General features: G+C 50.9%; 2 protein-coding genes across 5 annotated transcripts; one reads left to right on the top strand and one right to left on the bottom strand.

The window, feature by feature from the left end:
- Positions 1-144: 144 nt before the first annotated feature.
- Positions 145-13,561, top strand: SUMF2 (sulfatase modifying factor 2). 4 transcript variants are annotated; one of them, XM_082856154.1, is made up of 9 exons: positions 145-316; positions 3,181-3,337; positions 6,561-6,675; positions 7,109-7,153; positions 7,519-7,669; positions 8,881-8,936; positions 11,082-11,166; positions 11,334-11,478; positions 12,723-12,918. In XM_082856154.1, exons 1-9 carry the CDS (start codon positions 172-174, stop codon positions 12,805-12,807), a joined length of 984 nt encoding a protein of 327 aa, XP_082712280.1. In that variant the 5' UTR covers positions 145-171; the 3' UTR covers positions 12,808-12,918. The 4 variants fall into 4 exon arrangements, with proteins under 4 accessions (XP_082712280.1, XP_082712277.1, XP_082712278.1 ...); XM_082856151.1 differs by having other exon boundaries at positions 217-316; positions 7,396-7,669; XM_082856152.1 differs by lacking the exon at positions 11,334-11,478 and having other exon boundaries at positions 217-316; positions 12,780-13,561.
- A 355-nt stretch (positions 13,562-13,916) lies between these two features.
- PHKG1 (phosphorylase kinase catalytic subunit gamma 1) lies at positions 13,917-19,774 on the bottom strand (the record flags this gene model as incomplete). Its single annotated transcript, XM_082856320.1, has 9 exons — positions 13,917-14,162; positions 14,539-14,664; positions 14,814-14,967; positions 15,104-15,194; positions 15,577-15,740; positions 16,019-16,084; positions 18,507-18,561; positions 18,994-19,172; positions 19,692-19,774. The coding sequence occupies 9 exons, from the start codon at positions 19,772-19,774 to the stop codon at positions 13,917-13,919; spliced, it is 1,164 nt and encodes a 387-aa protein (XP_082712446.1).
- Positions 19,775-20,346: the final 572 nt, after the last annotated feature.

The following is a 20,346-nucleotide window of genomic DNA, read 5'->3' as shown; positions in this document are numbered from 1 at the left end:
AAGAAGGGGCTTCTGGAATGGCAGGGTCTCTCGACCCCAATGCCGAGAAAATTGACTTCTCTTAATTACCTGGCCCGGCAACACTGGAGCTTCGGCCCCAGGACTAATTTCTAGGTGGGGCCGCGTAGAGGAGCAGTGCGCACGCGTGCGCAGGGCACGGCCGCCGACGTGATGCGCGCGGCGCGCGTGCGCAGAGGACCCGCACGGTGGCGCGTTTCCTCGTGGGGCTCCAGGGGTCGTGTTCTCGGCATGGGCACCTCGCTGTCGCCGTTGCTGACTCTGCTGTCCCTCCTCTCCGGCCCGTGGCTCGAACTAGGTCAGTGTGCTGGCCTGCCCAACTGCCCCTGGCGCCTTTCGTCCATGGAGGCAGGAGAAAAAGGGTGGGGCGCTCGGCCCCTGCGGGGAAAGAGACGATGGCCGGTTTGCCAGCGTCCTGCGCTATCTTGCAGCGGCCGGAGGTGCCTCCCAGAGGCGGCCAACTTGGCGAGGTGTATCTCACTTCTTCTATAGTTTTAACTTACTCTGGAATCTTTTGAGCATAAAAAAAGAATAAAACGATCCTCTCCCGTCCACCACGTACCCGTTGCCTAGTTTAAACGGTTGCCAATTTATGGCTTTAATCTTGCTTCTTTGGGACCCTTCCCACTTTCTCCTTCCCCTGGGAAATTCATTTTGGAGTGAATCGAGGCACGATACAATTTTATTCCTCAATATTTAACTTGCATAGCCAAAAAGACAAGAAGTCACGGGAAAAAAAAGTATCACTCACTTTCCCACCTAAAACATTAACCGTACTCCTTAACACCATTAAACATCCAGTTAGTGTTCAAGTTCACCTACTGTAAATGTTTTAAAATTATAGTTTACTAGTTGAATTAGTATCTAAATAAAATTAATATATTGCTAGTGTGTGTGTGTGTGTGTGTGTGTGTGTGTGTGTTTTGTTTTGTTTTGGCTGTGTTGGGTCTTCATCGCTGCGCGTGGGCTTTAGTTGCCGCGAGCGGGGGGCTACTCTCTTCGTTGTGGTGTCCCGGCTTTTCATTGCGGTGGCTTCTCTTGTTGTGGAGCACGGGCTCTAGGCTCATGGCCTTCAGTAGTTGTGGCACGCAGGCTTAGTGGCTGTGGCTCAAGGACTGTAGAGCACAGGTTTAGTAGTTGTGGCGCACATGCTTAGTTGCTATGCGGCATGTGAGATCTTCTTAGATCAGGGATCGAACCTGTCGCGCTGCATTGGCAGGCAGATTCTTAACCACTGCGCCACCAGGGAAGTCTCTGTGTGTTGTTTCTTAACTCCCTTTTAATCTGAGAATTTCCTGCTTTCTTTATTCCAACCCTCACCCCCCTTAAAGTGGATGAAATCATGTGTGAGTGTGTCAGAATGAGAATGAGAAAAGGGGCAAAGATGGGATACTGGGGAACATGAAAAGATGAGGACTCTGCCTTTAGGGAAATTATAGTACTTAGACACTGTTAGGTAGAAACATAACAAAATAGTATGTCAAGCCAGAGAAGTGTGACCTTTTGAAAATAGCACTGACCTGGAAGTAAGGAGACCCGGGTTTCTCCTGTAAACTAGCTCTTTAAGTCATTTCCCTTTTGGGTTTTGGTTTTCTCCTGTCATATGAGGGGGTTGAAATAAAGATCCTTTTAATTCTATGATTTTTGGAGGTATCCAAACAGGAAGTGTAAAGCAGTTCATTCAGTCATTTGATGATAATTATTGTGCACTTGTGCTAGGTGCCAGGGATACACTGGCAACAGATGTAGTTCTTTTCTTTCTGGAGCATATGATATAATGGTGAAAATCATTACGAATTGATAAGAGTTCAAACGAGTGAAAAGGAAGAGTCAGAGAAACATGCACAGTAGTATGGGTAGAAAGTTGATAGATGTATTTCAGAGTATAGTGTCTAGATTTATCTCGCTGGGACAAAAGGTTGTCGTGCAGAAGAATAGAGAGGTAAGGAAAGGAACTAAACATTTGTTGAAAACCTACTGGGACTTACCTGGTGGTCCAGTGGTTAAGACTCTGTGCTCCCGGCAACTTCCCTGGTGGCGCAGTGGTTAAGAATCCACCTGCCAATGCAGGAGACACAGGTTCGAGCCCTGGTCTGGGAAGATCCCACATGCCGCAGAGCAACTAAGCCCGTGTGCCACAACTACTGAGCCTGCGCTCTGGAGTCTGTGAGCCACAACTACTGAGCCTGTGTGCTGCAACTACTGAAGCCCATGCACCTAGGGCCCGTGCTCTGCAACAAGAGAAGCCACCGCAATAAGAAGCCTGCGCACCACAACAAAGAGTAACCCCCGCTGACCGCAACTAGAGAAAACCCGTGCACAGCAACGAAGACCCAATGCAGCCAAAAATAATAAATAAATAAAATTTAAAAAAAAAAAAAAAGACTGTGCTCCCAATTCAGGGGGCCTGGGTTCGATCCTTGGTAAGGGAACTAGATCCCACATGTATGCCACAACTAAGAGTTTGCATGCCGCAGCTAAGACCCGGCGCAAACAAATAAAATTAATTTTTTAAAAAAAGAAAGAAAACCTACCATGTGCTAAACATTTCACACATTATTTTAATACAGCCATGCATTTGAGTTAGATATTATCCCCATTTTGTAGATGAAGAAATTGAAATCCAGACTAAGTAATTTGCCCAAGGTCACCCAGCAAATTAAGTGACAGAACAAGAATTTAAAGCCGAAATTTTTTTTAAAAATAAATTTATTTATTTAATTTTGGCTGCGTTGGGTCTTCGTTGCTGCACGCGGTCTTTCTGTAGTTGCAGCAAGTGCGGGCTACTCTTCATTGTGGTGTGCGGGCTTCTCATTGCGGTGGCTTCTCTTGTTGGGGAGCACGGGCTCTAGGCGTGTGGGCTTCAGTAGTTGTGGCGCAAGGGTTCAGTAGTTGTGGCTTACGGGCTCTAGAGTGCAGGCTCAGTAGTTGTGGCACACAGGCTTAGTTGCTCTGCGGCATGAGGGATCTTCCCAGACCAGGGCTCGAACCCATGTTCCCTGCAATGGCAGGCAGATTCTTAACCACTTTGCCACCAGGGAAGTCCTAAAGCCAAATTTTTTAAGCTTCCATTGTTTTTTTCATTATAGCATTATGAGTTTTACATATGATCCAAATATTGCCACTTCTTTCATATATATTCGACTATTTTTTTCTCTGCAGGGAATGGGCAGATGACCAACATGGTCCAGCTACCAGGTGGGAGATTCCAGATGGGAACGAATTCACCAGATGGCAGAGATGGTGAAGGACCTGTCCGGGAGGTGACGGTAAAACCCTTTGCCATCGACATATTTCCTGTCACCAACAAAGACTTCAGGTACATCCAGTGTTCTTCCAGGAGAAGTAAAGGCTATTCTAATCTTCATAATATTTAAAAGGAGATTAGCTTGTTCACTACCACATATCATCTTTGCAATGGTACAGTGAGATAAGTGTTATCTACGTTTTTAAGATGAAGAATCTGAAGTCCAGGGACTTCCCTAGTGGTACAGTGATTAAGAATCTGCCTGCCAATGCAGGGGACACGGGTTCGATCCCTGGTCTGGGAAGATCCCACATGCCGCGGAGCAACTAAGCCCATGCGCCACAACTTCTGAGCCTGTGCTCTAGAGCCCACGAGCCACAACTACTTAAGCCCTCACACCGAGAGCCCATGCTCCGCAACAAAGAGAAGCCACTGCAATGAGAAGCCCGTGCACCACAACGAAGAGTAGCCCCTGCTCACCGCAACTAGAGAAAGCCCGCGTGCAGCAACGAAGACCCAACGCAGCCAAAATTAAAATATATATATATCTATATCTATATCTATATCTATATCTATCTATCTATCTATCTATATATATATATATATATCTCTGAAGTCCAAAGTTTCTGTTAGTGGCAGAGCTGGGCCTGGAACTGAGATCCTCAGACTCTTGAGCCAGTGGATTGTCCAGCGCACTGGGCATAGCACTGAGAAATATGGGCAGAAGTCAGACACTCAACAGAAACCTCTGCAACAGGGGAGGAGGAATTGGGAGAAGGGTCATAGTAGCTGAGAGTCCCTTAAATTCCCTTTACATTTACTTAGGGAAATGGCATTGTTTCCAGAATCAAACATTTTGGTTCCAGCTTAATCTAAGAAGCCATGTTGAGCTGCGTCAGTGTCCCCAAGGTGATATGTTTTGGGTAGGTTAAAGTAGAAAATGATCCAGGACATACCTATAACTACCTTCAAATGGTAGAGGAGGGAGTATATAGGGAGGAGAGGGAAAGGAAGAGGAGGGGATGGGAAGACAATAAAGCAAATGTGAGAAATGACTTAAATGTTACATTTGTGGACTTAAAACTTTTCAGGATAAAAAGTTTTGGGGAAAATTTGATTCAGGAGACACAGGCTGAAATAAGCATAAGGATTGTCAGTATACTCCTCAGGCCTTTTGACTCACTGCTTCCACCTCTAGGGATTTGTCTTGAAGAATTAAAAGTTGTCGAAAAACATTTAGCTAAAAAACGTTTAGCTATTGATACAACGCTAATACATTTACAATGTCATCTTGTAAACAAATGTTAACAACTTTAGGATCACTTAAACATATTGTATCAATATAACAGACTACTTAGCAGCCCTTAAAAATCCTGTTGTCAAAAAGAGATAGTTCTGAAGTGTTAAGTGAAGAAAGTAGGTTACAAAATACTAAATAGGGTATGATCCCATTTTTTAAAACTATATGTATAGAATGTATATGCATTAAGAAAGACCTGGAAGATGCAACATGGCATTAGGTGACGGATTCTGCTCATGTTTTTGTAACTTCCAAAGGAAAATAATTACAGGAAGCACCTTCTGAAAGCTATTTAAAAATCCTTGGCTGTGGGGTGAAGGGGGAGAGAATATGGACAGGTATATCTTAGTTGGTGTGATAATGGATGATTTTAGTTTTTTTTCTTTTTACCTACCTCTGTTTCCTTGTTTTTCTATAATATGATGTTATATATGCTTTAAAAAAATATTTTTAAACAGGAAAGTTATTAAAATCAAAGGAGAAATCACTTCTGATCAGGCTTGCACCGCATCATGACAACCAGAAATAGCTAGCTAGGTAGATGCATTCTTTTTTTTTTTAATTTAATTTAATTTATTTATTTTTGACTGTGTTGGGTCTTCGCTGCTGTGTGTAGACTTTCTCTAGTTGTGGCAGCGGGAGCTACTCTTCATTGCATAGGCTTCTCATTGCGGTGGCTTTTCTTGTTGCGGAGCACAGGCTCTAGGCACGCGGTATTCAGTAGTTGTGGCTTGCGGGCTCTAGAGCGCAGGCTCAGTAGTTGTGGCACACGGGCTTAGTTGCTCCGCAGCATGTGGGATCTTCCCGGACCAGGGCTCGAACCCGTGTCCCCTGCATTGGCAGGCGGATTCTTAACCACTGTGCCACCAGGGAAGCCCTAGATGCATTCTTTTATATTTTAAATTGACCTTTTATATTATGGAAATATAATGTCACCTCCAGGAAGCCCCTAAACTTTGCTTAGAACCCATAATCTGTCTTCGCCTCTCTGGTAAAAGAGTCTCAAACCGTTCAGGTGGCAGAGGTTGGTAAATAGCTGTTGCTACCAAATCTCTTCTCCTCCTCCATTCTCAATGTCCCTTTGATGGGTGAACGATGTCTTCTCATATCAGAGGTCTAGCGCAGATGGAGTACACTTAGCCCAGTGAAAACAATCCATCTTACCCTGGAAATCTGCTTGCTGAAATTTGCTCAGCCATACCAAACTATATGAAAATCCATTCTAAAATCTCGGCAAGTTATTTTTGTTTCACTCCATCTCCCTCATCTGTTAGAGGGAGATAATAGCCCCTGTTCTGCCTCCCTCCTGTGATTGTTGTGACATTAGGTATGTGACGAAGACCTTTCCGAAGAGAGACCCATTCCCACCCTTGAATCTCCTCAGCAGCTTTATTATCTCCAAAAACTGGAGGTAACCCAGATGACCTGCAACTGGTGAATGGATAAACAAAATATGGCCTATACATCCAATGAAATACTACTCAGCAATGAAAGGCAACAAACTGCAAAAAAAAAAAAAAAAAAAAAGGAACAGGGATGAATCTTGGAAGCAGTATGCTAAGTGAAAGAAGCCAGACCCCCCCCCCCACTACATACTACTGTATTATTCAATTTATGTGAATGTATATTCTGGGAAAGGCAAAACTATAGAGACAAACAACAGATCCGTGGTTGCAGAGGCACAGGGGAATTTTGGGGGGTGGTTGATGGAACTGCTGCTCTGTATCTTGATTGTGATAGTGACTACGTGCTTTGTCACAACTCACAAAACTATACACCAAAAAGAGTGAATTCTCCTGTTTGTGAACTGCACACACAGCAACAGATTTTAAAAGAAAATCTGCTCAGGCTCTCAGGTGAATTCCTTGTAGTTCATGAAAATTCTGTGATGTGTGACTAATAGGATAAGGGTGTATGAGGTTTTCTGGAACAGGAGAGGGTGAGGGTGGAGCACAGAACCCTATTAACTAAACCGTATGAAACATCTCTTTTCAGGGAGTTTGTCAGGGAGAAAAAGTACCAGACAGAGGCTGAGGTGTTTGGGTGGAGCTTTGTCTTCGAGGACCTTGTCTCTGATGAGCTTAGAAACAAAGCAACCCAGAAAATGCAGGTAAGAGAACCTAGGTTTGCAGCTGAGGGGATGGGAGTGGGACCTAGACAGAGAATCCTGTGGGATCTGGGGTCCCCTGGGCCACAGTAGAGAATCAAACCTGAGAACCAGAGGCAGGGAGGAAGCAAGAGAGACCCACCCTGGAAGAGTCAGATGAACACACACTCCCAGGAAGTTCACCCTGTGCTGGTTTCTGTATAGAGAGACTCTGTAAAGATGCAGACATACACAGCGTTCAGTATACTCCCTGGACCAGCAAGAGAACCTCTTGAGAAGCCTCCCTCCAATACGGGTGGTGAGATTTTGGACACAGCCTCACTTGGACCACCTGAGTCTCAGCCTGAAGTCTCTGCTTTGCCTCCTGGGTGTCAGTCAGGAAGGTGCCCTCGCTGGGTCAGAGCATCTTTTTAGTCATGTTCCTTCCTTTTTGCAGTCTCTCCTCTGGTGGCTTCCAGTGGAAAGGGCATTCTGGAGGCAGGTAAGGGTTGGTTCCTCTACTTTGTTTTCTCCCCCTGTTGACTCTTGGGAGGCCTGGCTTCCCTAGACCTTTGCCCATCTAGAAATACTGAGTTTAAAAGGATGACAGAGAAATTTTAGGGAAGCAGCCAAGCCACCCTGTTTTCTCTGCCCTAATCCTTTTACCCCTGGCCCATCCCATTTCTCCCTTTCGTCTCATGTTTAGTCCTTCTTTCTGACTCTGGACCTCTCCTCACTCACCAGGCTCTCTCTTCCCACTTCCTTGCTCCATCTGTGGTAAAAGCTGAACTCAGGCACCCTAAGCCTAGCCTTCCTCAGACTTCCACGAGCTCCCAGACGCTTGTCTCACTTCATCCTGGCTATCAGCCTGCAGGTCCCGGCTCTGGCATCCGAGAGAAACTGGAGCTCCCAGTGGTACACGTGAGCTGGAATGATGCCCGTGCCTACTGTGCTTGGCGGGGGAAACGGCTGCCCATTGAAGAAGAGTGGGAGTTTGCTGCCCGAGGGGGCTTGAAGGGTATAGAGATGCCAAGTGATTTCCCTTTATTCTTTCTCCCCATCCTACCTTGCATGGGGGGCTTTAAAGGGTGGGATAGGTTTGTGCTCCCTAGAGCAGTGCTTCTTTTTTAAATTTTATTTATTTATTTTTGGCGGCATTGGGTCTTTGTTACTGTGCACAGGTTTTCTCTAGTTGCAGTGAGTGGGGGCTACTCTTCGTTGCGGTGCGTGGGTTTCTCATTACGGTGGCTTCTCTTGTTCCGGAGCATGGGCTCCAGGCGCACGGGCTTCAGTAGTTGCAGCACACGGGCTCAGTAGTTCTGGCTCACAGGCTCTAGAGTAAAGGCTCAGTCTTTGTGGCACATGGGCTTAGTTGCTCCGCGGCATGTGGGATCTTCCCGGACCAGGGCTCGAACCCATGTCCCCTGCATTGGCAGGCGGATTCTTAACCACTGCACCACCAGGGAAGCCCCGAGCAGTGCTTCTTACACTGTGTAGTGATGGACCAATTGTTGGTGTTATTTCTAATCCATCTCAGACCAATACTTCCATAAAATAGCGTAAAAATTAGTAACTGGAAAATGAAATGAAAAAAACAGACATATTTTTTTAATTATTGGAGAGTCTACAGACAAGTTCCATTTCAATAAGTATAATCAGAACAACATAGCATAGGGAAAAAGAAAAGGATTACCTATACTGTATACCTTTTCCATAGCTGTATAGGGATTAATATAACATTGCTATTTGCTTATAACTTTGTTAGTTTGCAATCCTAACTAAACAGAAAGTTAGAGTGAAATAGCAATTTCCCATATTCAACACCTCTACACAGTCTTTGAATGAACACTGGCTATACCAATAGTCAAAGTTATTAATGTGATAAATGAGGTTGCTTGTTCATTTATCCAGTCTAAGTCTAAAGAACAAGTTTCTCAATGCTTACTCTCAATTTCTGTACTTATCCCAGCATGAGCTGGTAACAAATAGTTTGCAGAATGGCATTGGTCAGAACCACACCTAGAATTGTCCTGTCCTGGAGCAAATCAGAAGCCAGGGCCTCCGAGTGCAATACTGTGAGTGGAAGGGAGGGGCGTGGGAAGTAAAAGTAAGTAAACTTATTCTTCTGTTCTCATCACTTCCCTTTGGTTGCCTCGCTCTTTCTACCTTTCCCTTCTTCCCCAACTCCTCACCTCTCCCTCCTCCGCTGTCTCCTTGCCCTCCTGGCAGGTCAGGTTTACCCCTGGGGAAACGAGTTCCAGCCAAACCGCACCAACCTGTGGCAGGTAAGACACACGTTCCTCACTCCTGTCCCTTCTCAGAGTGTTGATTGAGACCTGCTGTGGGCTAGACACTGTGTTAGGCTGTGGGACTCAGAGGCCTTCGTGTTGTAATGGAACTGAAAGCTGGTAAAGGGGTAAAGCAAAAGACAACGTGGTGGGGCTATATAGTGAAGATGTGCAGCGTGTGCTGGGGGGTGTGCTGGGAGTGTGCTCTCTTGTGCTGCAAGAGCAGGGCGTGACTTCACAGTGAACATGCCATTTGAGCTGATTGAACCGGAGTTTGCCATGAGAAAAGTGGAGGAAACAACATGCATGTCAGCAGTGGATAAGGAAAGGGTGCTGTGTGTTCAGAGACATGCCAGACTCGGAGAGGCTAGCGCACAGGGAAACAGGAGGTATAGGAGATGAAGTAGGCAGTGGATTGGAGGCAGATTATGAAGGACCAGGGGTGCCAAGATGTGGTTTTAGATTTTACCCTCCAGGCAGTGGGGAGCCGACAGAGGTCTTGAAACAGGGGAGCGACAACATCATTTTGATTTGGGGGATGCTGATTGTTGAAAATTTGTGTGGGATCAAATGAAGTAGAGCTGCAGGAGGTCTCTGAATCCGAGGCTGCGGCCATGGCCCAGGGATGTGAACACTTGCATGAAGTGGAAGTGAAATCGAGAGGAAGCCAGGTGGGAGACGCCTGCCTGAGAGGAGAGACAGGGTTTGGTACTTCGCCAGACATGGAGGAGTGGAAGAGAGAAGGACTCAAGCATGAATCCAAGCTTGGGCAAGAGGGTGCTGGTGTGACCATTATCCAGAATAGATAATACGCGTGTTGGGGGTCAGAGGGATAGAACTTGGTCAGTTTAGGATCAGCCTAGCTTAAGCTGCCTTTGGGTCATGGATATGCTCAGTATGAGTTTGGAGCTTAGGACAGAGGTCTGGGTCAGAGCAACTGGTTTGGAGTCAACAGCGTACACTGTAGGCAGGAATGACATCCCCCAAGGGGACTCTGCAGCATGAGGGGAGCCCAGCACCAGCATTTTAGGGTGAAGCCTTGAAAGGGGCCTCAGGGGTAGACTGACCTTTTAGATGATCTTGGGATCAGAGCTTTGCAAAAAGTCTTATCTGACTTATTCACCATGGGATCTTTGTTAAATTAACTGTTTTGAGTCTCAGTTGCTAGCTTTTTTTTTTGGCTGCATTGGGTCATCGTTGCGGTGCGCGGGCTCCTCATTGCAGTGGCTTCTCTTGTTGTGGTGCATGGGCTCTAGGAGTGCAGGCTTCAGTAGTTGTGGCACATGGGCTCAGTAGTTGTGGCTTGTGGGCTCTAGAGTGCAGACTCAGTAGTTGTGGCACACAGGCTTAGCTGCACCGTAGCATGTGAGATCTTCCCGGATCAGGGCTCAAACCCGTGTCCCCTGCATTGGCAGGTGGATTCTTAACCACTACACCACCAGGGAAGTCCCAGTTGCTAGCTTTTTAAAGGGAGAAAATACTTGCCTCACAACCTGGTCAGGATTAAAGACATAGATGTAGCAGCTCTAGCACATAGTTGGCGATGAGTAAATTGTAGCCCCTTCATCTTCCCTTTCATAAGATCAGCCCCCATAGAGCAGGGGCAGCTGAACTCCAATTTCAATGAGAAACAGAATGAACAAGTTGAACAAAATGCATCAGCAAATACAGGTTACTTTTCCAGAATGTTGGCGGTAAAAAGCAGGAGGTGAGGAAGGCAGGGTCAGAGCAGATGAGGGAGAGTTAAGCCTGTTGGTGATAGAAGGGAAAGCGATGGTACAGGGGAGCACAGGATGAGCGTCTCGTTCCTGAGGAGACGGGTGCCGGTCATGGAGGAGGGGAGGCAGAGCCTTTCTTCTCAAGGCACATGGGGAGGAAGTCGAGAAAGTGGGAGTGGGGCAGGCTGGTGTGGACACAGGGGAAACGACACATTTCCTAATCCAGCCAGGAGATCATAGTAGAGGACACGAGGCAGCTGGTTAGGGAGCTCAGGGTGGGAACCTAGGGTCACTGCCCCGTGCCCTTCCCCTACCGCAGAGGATACTGCAAGATGGCCTTGGTTTAAGCTCCTCTGGGCAGGTGGGAGCAGCTGCCTTGGGACGGGATGGTAAATCTTTGAGCCTAAATTTCTCCCTCCCTCAGGGAAAGTTCCCCAAGGGCGACAAGGCTGAGGATGGCTTCCACGGAGTCTCCCCGGTGAACGCTTTCCCCCCACAGAACAACTACGGTAAGATTGCTCGTCGGGTTGCTGTCATGTCAGCGTTCACAGCTCGGCTGGTGGGATGGTCCTGCCTGAAAAGTGAGGTGGAGAGAAGCAGCACAGGGAAGCATTAGCTCCCCAGGGCCATCGGGTGGCGCTCCCCAGCCTGGGCCAGACCCGCCGCTGTGCTTCAGGGCTCTTTGACCTCGTGGGCAACGTGTGGGAGTGGACAGCGTCACCATACCAGCCTGCCGACCAGGACATGCGTGTCCTCCGGGGGGCGTCCTGGATCGACACGGCCGATGGCTCTGCCAATCACCGGGCCCGGGTCACCACCAGGTGAGGGGCTCGGTAGCTGGGGGCTGAGGGTCTGGGTCCTGGTCTCCCAGAGCACAGGTGGCACCAGATCTGGCGTGGCCGCCGCTGCCGTGCCTCCCCCTCCACTGGGGGCTGTGGGTACAGAAGAGGAAGCAAGCCACACTTGCCATAGAAAGCCAAGAGCCCGGGACTGCTGGTGCCTTTTCCTGCCAGCTGTCAGCCCCAAGGCAGACTCTGTGTCCAGCATCTTAATTATGTGGTTTCCCCTCTTGTCCTCTGAGCTAGGCTTGCAGAGAGAGGGAAGTGGAATGGCCACATCGATAGGTCATGGCCAGGGGTCATGGAAACATTGACTCTTCCAACGAGTGTGCACATGAAGTCATTTTCTACAACCGTTTTGTCTTACAATCAAGAAAAACTAGGCTCAGGGAGGTCCTGGAGCCTGCTCATTTCACACAGATGGCTAGTGGTGGCACCTGAATGGTGGAGTCCCTGGCTCCCGAGTCCCCTTCTAGGACCCTCCACCTTGTTCATCTGTGGATTTATTTTGGTTAATCTCCCTGCAACTCCTCCTGCTCCTGGGTTCCGGAAGGACTGTCGAGAAGCCACTGTTCCTGTGGCCTCAGGGTGTCAGGTTTGCAGGCGTTTCTTTGATACACTGAGCCCCTGGATTTTCCTCACCTTTTTCTTTAGGACAAAGTAGTGGAGAAAGTATTGGCCTGGGGACCAGGAAACTGGGTTTGCCACTGATTCTGTTGTGCCACTAAAGCAGTGGTTGGCCTTGGGCAAGACATTTAAATCTTTCTAGTGTCTGACTCTGGGTCTGTGAGATGGTGAACAAAACACACCTTCCAAAGCAGTAAGGGAAATGGCAAATGAAGGAATACGTGTGAAACTTCTCTGGAAAGTGTGAGGTACTGATTGGTGCTATGATAGTCTCACTTCTTGCCGACAGGCTTTTTTTGGCTGAGTTATTCTAAACTACCGACAGTCGAAGTTATTACTTGTGGCCTTTCCTTCCTTCCAGTTCAGTCTCTCAGGACCACCCTCACTTCCTCCACCCAAGGTCCCTTCTTACCCCTTTCCCCCAGGAATGGCACACCCTCAGGCCCTACCCTCACACACCAGACTGTGTATGCCCCCCCACCAGTCCCCAGGCGCCCCAGACCACAGCAGGCCCTGGGAGCTGGAGCAGGAGAGTTGGGTAAGGCCCTGGGTCCCTTTCTCAACAAATGTCCATTCTCTCTCCCCTTCTCTGGTGGCAGAATGGGCAATACTCCAGATTCAGCCTCAGACAACCTAGGCTTCCGCTGTGCTTCCAGTGCAGGCCGACCACCTGGGGAGCTGTGAGCAGCCACACAGAGATGAGGAGAGTCCCCCGTGGCACCCGTGGCACTCCCTGGCCACATGCCAAACACAGCCAAACTCGGGACTGCGTCCATCCCCTCCCCCCTCCCTGTGGCAGACACCTCTCCCCCGGGCAGGAAAGGACCCTGACCTCCACGGAGGGGCACCACTGTCTCCTGGAGAAGGGGCCCAACTTACTGATTGTGTCCAGGAGCCGGACGTTTCTCTTAGAGGTCAAATACTGACCGTATGGGGGCCACATACTCAAAACATTTAGGGCGCAGTGCTCTGAAAGGCGGTTTGTGAAAATATTTTAAATCTGCTCCCTCCAACTTTCTCACTGTCTGACCCGGGGACCTGACATTGTTTGCTCAAGGCAGAATTTCCCCAGGTCTCCTTGTTTTCCCAGCAAGTTGCTGTAGAAGGAAAATGATTCCTTCATTTGCCTTATCTGTGGGGTTTCATGCACCTCCGAGGGAACCTAGTTTCCACCGTATGTGAAATGCAGTTCTGTGGGCTCTTTAAAGCACACTGTCAGTCTTAAAAGGGTCTAGGAGAACGACGGATTTACCAGGCGCAACTGTGTATCACGGGAGGCACAGAGTGAATAATACTCCACAAAGACAAACAGCAGAAGCTTTCCTTTCTATTATTAATTATGTAAGGGCTGCCCTGTGCCTCTAAAAACATGGCCCCAGAGAAGAACCTGCTCCCGTGCTGTCACTGGACTTTGTGAGGTCAGTAAAATCTCCTGTGATTGCGATTCTCAGACTGTTCTCTTTCATCCTCACCCTGGGACCCTAAAGGCGGTGCACCGAGTGTCAGTAACTGTGGGCCTCCCGTGAGGACAAGCGGACATGGTGGTATAGCTGGGCTGTGGAGAGGCAGGGTGCTTCTGGTTCTGGACTACAGTGGGTTCTGGACCACCCACTCCGTGGGCCTGGCTCCAACTGCACTGACCACCGCGTGACGCCTCCAAGAGGGGAGAGTGGCTGGGGCCAAGTGCCCCCTCTGGACAGAGGCCTGCACCCGCTCTCACTCCTGTGCCCTCCATATCGGCGGCTTCTCCTCCCGGCCTGACCCCTGTCCCACCTGGCCTGCCGGCCTGCCCGTCAGTAGACCTCCTCAGCCAGGGAGAGGAGCACAGCCTTGGGTGTGTTCTCGAAGAGCGCTGCCCGGTTCTGCTGCTGCCCCTTCTTCACCCAGTGGCCATAGAGCCGGAAAGCGTAGGCGTCGATGAGTCGCCGCAGGGGCCGGAGGGCATAGGGGTCTCGGATCACGATCTCCCGGGTCACGGGCTTCACCCGGCGGTACTGGTAGTAGATCCGCACGGAAGCCAGCACCGTCAGGGCGATCACCTGCGGAGGGCCTGGCCTGAGAGCTGGACCCGCCCGCGGCCTGTTTCCTTGCCGGTCCGTGACGGCAGGCCCTGAGCTTGTTTGCCACGAAGGCTTGTGTGGTTTCCGCTGGGCCTGTCCTAGCGTTCCCGCCTGCCCTCCCCCCGCCCCCGTTACCCCCATTCCCACCCGAACAGCAGGCGCAGGGCTTAAGGCTGTCGGAGCCAGAAGCCAGAAGTTGAGCTGCAACCATCACAGGGCTGAGCGGGAGGAGAAGGGCGGGTGCTCTGGAAACCCCGTGGGCGTAAGGAGTCCCCAAGAAGGGCACCTGGAGCTTGGACTTCAGGGGCCTGTGGCACCTACCCCGGGGCCCTGAGTGGCAGGCGAGCTTAAGTACCTTGAACTTCCCCCGGGGGCTGAAGTGACGCACTTCCTCCACCTTGTACTGCTGGAAGAAGGGATGCGCTAAGGCCTCTTCTGCCGAACAGCGGCCTTTGGGACTCACCACCAAGAAGCGGGAGACCTGAGAGAACGAGACAGAACGGAAGACGTCTATGGGGGGGGGGTCCCTCCTGGCAGGGCCTCCAACCCGTGGCATGCACGGTACACTCCCCTCTCCCCACTGTACGTGCCCCTCGCCTGACCCCCGAGCCAGGAGGCCTTTCCTCTCACCAAGTCCTTCACAGTGTCCGAGTAATCATCCCATTCTGGTGAGCCAAACTGGTAGTTGCCACTCATGATCATCCTCAACATCAGCATCTGCTTGCGGTGCCAGAAGGGTGGGGAGCCGGCCAGCAGCGTGTACATGATGACCCCCGTGCTCCACCTGGCAGCGGGCAGCGGGGAGGAAGGCAGGCGGGCCAGCTGTAGCTCCCACCGTGCCCTCCTCCCCAGCCAGGGGCTCCCAGCCATGGGGGCATCCCTGTCCCTACGGGTCACCTCCCTCCCCCCAACACACTCACATGTCCACCTCCTTCCCATAGCCAGGGTGGGTATCATCCATGGAGCACTCGATGATCTCAGGGGCCAGGTAACTGGGGGTCCCGCAGACCTCTGCAGGGACAGTTTCCATCGGAAGAGGTCAGCAGAGGCACTTGGAAGAGGAAAGCCCAAAGAGACAATGGAGAAGGAACCGAAGTGGTGGCTGGGCTGGGACTCTCTGAACACGGGCCTGGCCCAGGGCCAAGGGCAGGGCCAGGGTGCTGGGTCCTGTGGCCACCCGATGGGGCACCGTCAGTGGCCTGGTCACTTCTAGCTATCCTGGCCTGGAATGCAGGCAGTGGGAACCTGGCTCAGCCCAGTCCGGGGAAGAAACACCCAGCCCTGAAATGGTAGGATTTTTACTTTGTGGGGGAAACCCAGGCAACCTCTGTTCCTAGGAGAGCTGAGGAGAGAGCCTGAGCCCCTGACATGGGCCAAGGCCATGTTACCGGACCTCGCAGCTTCTCTCCTGGCTTCAGCTGGCAGGAAAAGCCAAAGTCTGTGAGCTTGATATTCATGTCATCATCCAGGAGGATATTCTCAGGTTTCAGATCCCGATGCACGATGTTGAGTTTGTGCAAGGTGAAGATCACCTCCAGCAGGGTTCTCATGATCTTTCTGGGGTGGGACAGGAACAGGTTACTTTCATCTGCTACTCTGCAGGGTCAGGTAACAGGCAGGGACACCAAAGCCCATAAGCCAGCTGGACTGCGAGTGAGGGAGGACTCAAGACAGGCCAGGCCTACCCTGGCTGAGTCAAGGAGGAAAGGAGGCCACCAAAGCCAGCGGAGCACACTGCCGACCCAGACGGGTGCACGCCACGCCTCCTCCAAGACCTCGGTGCCTAAGCCAGGGACTCAGGCCGGAAGTAGGGAGAGGGGCAAGTGGACCCTCACCTGGTTTCCTTCTCACTCAGGGTGACCTTCTCAGTGAGGTAATCAAAGAGCTCCCCTCTCTTCATCCTGTGGGGACAGAGGGTTTGTAGCTGGATGTGCCCCAAGGCTACCCCCTCCTTACCCTGCTCCCAGAAAACTGTTTCCAACCCTAACACCTCCAGGGGCAAAGTGGGCTGCTCCCCACAAAGGACCAAGGTCTGTGGGGAGGAGCTAGGGAAGTGAGTGGAGAGGCTGTCTCGGAAGGTTGAAAGAAGAACAAGGGAGACTGGGGGCTGGGGGATGGCACCCATGCGAAGGTCCCCCCATGTGTGGGAGTGACAGCATGGACTGGGATCCAACAGGGTCAAAATCAGGGTTGGGAGGGGGGAGGGAACTTGAGCCACTGGCACAAGGCCCCAGACCCAGATCACAAGGACAGGAGTATCCTGATTTTTCCCAGGAACAAAGAGAAGCAACAGTAGTGATGGAAGAGCAGTTTTACCTATTTTAGGATTTCTCAGGATTAAGAATTGCGGTTCCATTTTCTCACTTGGGATGATCTAGAAAGAGGTTTCTGCTAGAATCATCTAGTTATACCCTGAAGGGCAATTTGGGGCAGCATTAAAAATAGCTTCCCCAAGCAACTTCTTCAAAGGTTAGAGACATTTGAGCTGCCCCCAAGGGCTCTACGGGACAGTGCCACCTAACCGAGTTGAGACAGCTAGAGCTGGGCGAGTCTGGAGGGGTCCTAGGAAAGTCTCCTTTGGTTAAATAGGAAAGGTGCATCCTGCCTGCCCCTCCAGGAAAAGCAGGGCCCAAGGGAAGAATTCTGGCCAGTATCTGAGGGAGGCAAGAAAATCCTTGAACTTAACTGGTGGGGCGGGGAGTTGAGTTCTGTTTGAGGAGCAACCCAGAAATTACAGAAGTGAGCCTTGTTTCATACACGATTGGTACTGTGTCCCCAAAAGGCAGTGTGTGCCTCCAGTTTTGATCACTTTAATTCCATTTTAAACACGCTAGGAGAACTCACTAATAGCAGCAGCAGCAAAAAGATTTACCAGTCAACACTGGGACCCCGGCAAGGTCCATCAGCAGGCTCCTGCCTTCCTGGAGCTGGTGGTTGAACTGTACACACAGGCCAAGTTAAATTGTGTCTCCAAGAAAAACTTAACACTGCACGTGTTCGGTATGGCTACAAAATGAAGTGTTCCAGCAACACAAAATCTCCTTGAATAATTTTCTCAAAGCTAGTTCCTAAATTAGCAGTTATGTATGGAGAAGTCAAGACAGCTCTCCAACAATGATTCGTGCAACAGAGGTGTGTGTTCTTTAGTGAGGACTCCAATGGAGCGGGGGCATGGGAGCTGGAGAGTTCCCTTCCTTGGGAACCTTTTCCAGTAACAATGGTAAGAAGTCTGAGTGCACGGTTCACAGAGCACTTTGTGTTGTTCAAATTTGATGCTTGGAGCCTGGTGAGATGGACAGTATCGTTTTTCCTTTCCTGGGAAAACAGAAGCTCTCCCAGCTAAAAGGCCCACTGGTCCCTGGGGGCAGAGGGCCCTGTGACAAGGAGCTCATCTCAATAGCCCTGTTGGTGCACAAGCAGGGGAATAGTGACACGTTGCCGCTGATGCTCCTGCTGATGACAACGACGATGATGTCAATCTTTGAACCACATCCCAAATACAATCTCTACCACCTGTCTCCCTGGTGGGCCTCTTGCCCCCATATCGCTGGCTTCCTCCTTTCCACCCTTGCCCCTTACAGTCAGTGGGATCCTTTATAAAAGTCAGTCAGATCACATCACCCTCCTGCTCTCAGCCCTCCAAAATTCTTACCTCCCAAATGCCTGCATAATCTGCTTTTTGGTACTGACCGACCTTGCACACTGCCATCGCCACAGGCTTGCTCCCCCCCATCCTGACTTGCTTGCCAAGCCTCAAACATGCCAAGCCCACCCAGCACGGCCCCTGCTCTGGCTGTTCCCTCTGCTAGAGGTCTCCTTCATCCAGGTCTCTGCTCAGGTCACCTCCTGGAGAGCATTCCCTGCCCACTCCCTCTGACCCCCGCTCAGCTTTACATATATGTGTATATGTATAACTCTGTGTGTGTTTTATGACTTGATTGCTTTCTGTTCACGCCCTGTGAAAATTAGTGTATGAAGTAGGATTGCGTATCCTCAAGGTCTAGAATAAGTATTGGATGACCACCATGGTCATCATCATGGTAGTTCATAATTATTAACATTTACATTGTGCCAGTCACTGTGCCATTATTACTCCTGCAATACCGATGGGAAAGCTGATACTGACAGAAATCATCCAGCCCATAAGTGACGGACCCAGGATTTAAAACCTGGCAGCCTGACTCCAGGGGCTGGTCTGCCTAAAGCGTCTGTGACCTTATTTGGCATCCACAGTGTAAGGGGCTGGCTGCTCGTCTCCAGGAAGCCCTGGGTAGGGGACTACAATAGAAGCCTCTCCAATAGGCCCCAGGCCTGGGTACTTACAGATCAAACACCAAGAAGAAGAAAGTGTTGGTCTCATAAGTGTCCTTCAGCTGTACTGAAATGGAAATGGCTCGCTCGTCTCAGGCAACAGAGGAACCCAGGCGGGGGCAGTGGAGGGCGGGGGCAAGGGGACTAAGGCCGCTGTGGCCGGACTCAGAAGCTGGAAGGGGTATCGCGATGGTGTTCAAAGGAGGCGCACCAGGGGAGGGGGCACCCAGGGACTTCACACTCCCATTCCCGCACCTGCACCCGGCCCTGCCTGTCACCCCTTCTGTGGGGCTGGAAGAGGGGGCTTAGAGCTGACTCCCGAGAGCAGTGAGGGTGGAGCCGGGAGCCTCAAGCCTCTGGGCGCTAGGCTTTCAGGGCCTCGGGGTGCAGGAGACACTGGTGCTTCTGGCTCCCTGCACTGGGGCCACACTCCCCGGCTTGGGTTATCAGAGCACACCCATGGCAGGGCACCGCGCCACGGCTCGGGGCCGTCACTCACTGATGTTGGGGTGTCCTGAGACCTTGCGCAGGATGTCCACCTCCTTCTGCGTGGCCTCTCGCAGCTCCTGCACCTCCTCGGGGCTGAAGCTACCCCCACCCGTGACGTCGATGATCTTCACAGCGTACTCCTGGCACGTGGGCTTGTGGATGCAGCGCCTGACAACGCTGCTCACTCCCCTGGGGGTGCAGAGGACAGATCATCCCCGGGGCCCCTCACCCAGGGGGAGGCCCAGATCCAGGCTGCAGCAGATATGTCCTGCCTTGTCCCCCAACTCCCTGTGAGCTTTGGGGGATGGTAAGATGAAGAAGGCACAGAGAGGGCGATTTGCCTGGAGCCCAAGAGGAAGAAGCCTGCTCTGGGGCCTCCTAGCTCCTAGTTCAGTGCTCTTTCTCGGCACGGAGGAAGAAGCTGTACCCTCTCAGGGCCATACGCTTCTCTCTGACACCTGATTCCTGACCCTGGCCCCAAGCTGGGGGAGCTCTTGGCTGGGAGAGGTCTCTAATCTGGGTGCTCTTATACCCGCTTCCTCCATCCTGCTGCAGGAGGGCAGGACCCCGAACTGAGAGTTTCTCCAAGTGGACAGCGCTTTCAGGATGGAAATGGGGTCAGTGCTCAGGGTCAAGCAGAGATTGATCCCGCCCGCAGTGCCGGCCGGAGCCCAGGACAGAACTTCATGGGGAAGGTCTGGGCTTTACCTGCCCAGGATCTCCTTGGTCTCGTAGTTCTCATAGAAGCTCTGTGCGGAACGGGAGTCTGGCAGTGTCTTGTACTGGGTCATGTTCAGCTCCTTAAAGAGGGGAACAGAAAGAAGCAGTCAGCCTTCCTGACCTGGGGGGTGTGCTCTTTGAGGGCTGAAACCATTTCTCCCTTTTTTTTTTTTTGGCTGCACTGCACAGCATGTGGGATCTTAGTTCCTTCCTCTGGTAACCAGGCACCCAGCAGAACCAGGGATCGAACCCGTGCCCCCTGCACTGGAAGTGTGGAGTCTTAACCGCTGGACTGCCAGGGAAGTCCCTCTCCCTTGTCTGTGTATTTCCTGGCATCGGTCTGGCCTCTTGTGAATATTCAAAATAAATATTTATGAATTTTTAAAAAAGCTTTGCAAAGAGCCCAACTTGCTTCTCCCCACTGGCTGTAAGCTCCCGTGACCCCAGGTGACCATGTGGCTCCCCGCATGTTCTCGTTGTTAGTTGTTGCTCCCCGGTAGGAGCAACAGATGCGCAGCCAGGCCCAAGCCCAGGCTCGAGGCAGGAATCGGGCCACCGGGCTGCAAGGTTAGTTCTGACAGGGCCAGCACACGCTTGAGTTTAGAAAGCACCACCGAGAAACTCTGCGAAGGACAAATTAAAG

This window comes from Leucopleurus acutus (genome assembly GCF_964270905.1).
Source record: "Leucopleurus acutus genome assembly, chromosome: 16".
NCBI classification, from domain to species: Eukaryota; Metazoa; Chordata; class Mammalia; order Artiodactyla; family Delphinidae; genus Leucopleurus; species Leucopleurus acutus.
This window is presented reverse-complemented; position numbering and strand designations above follow the sequence as displayed.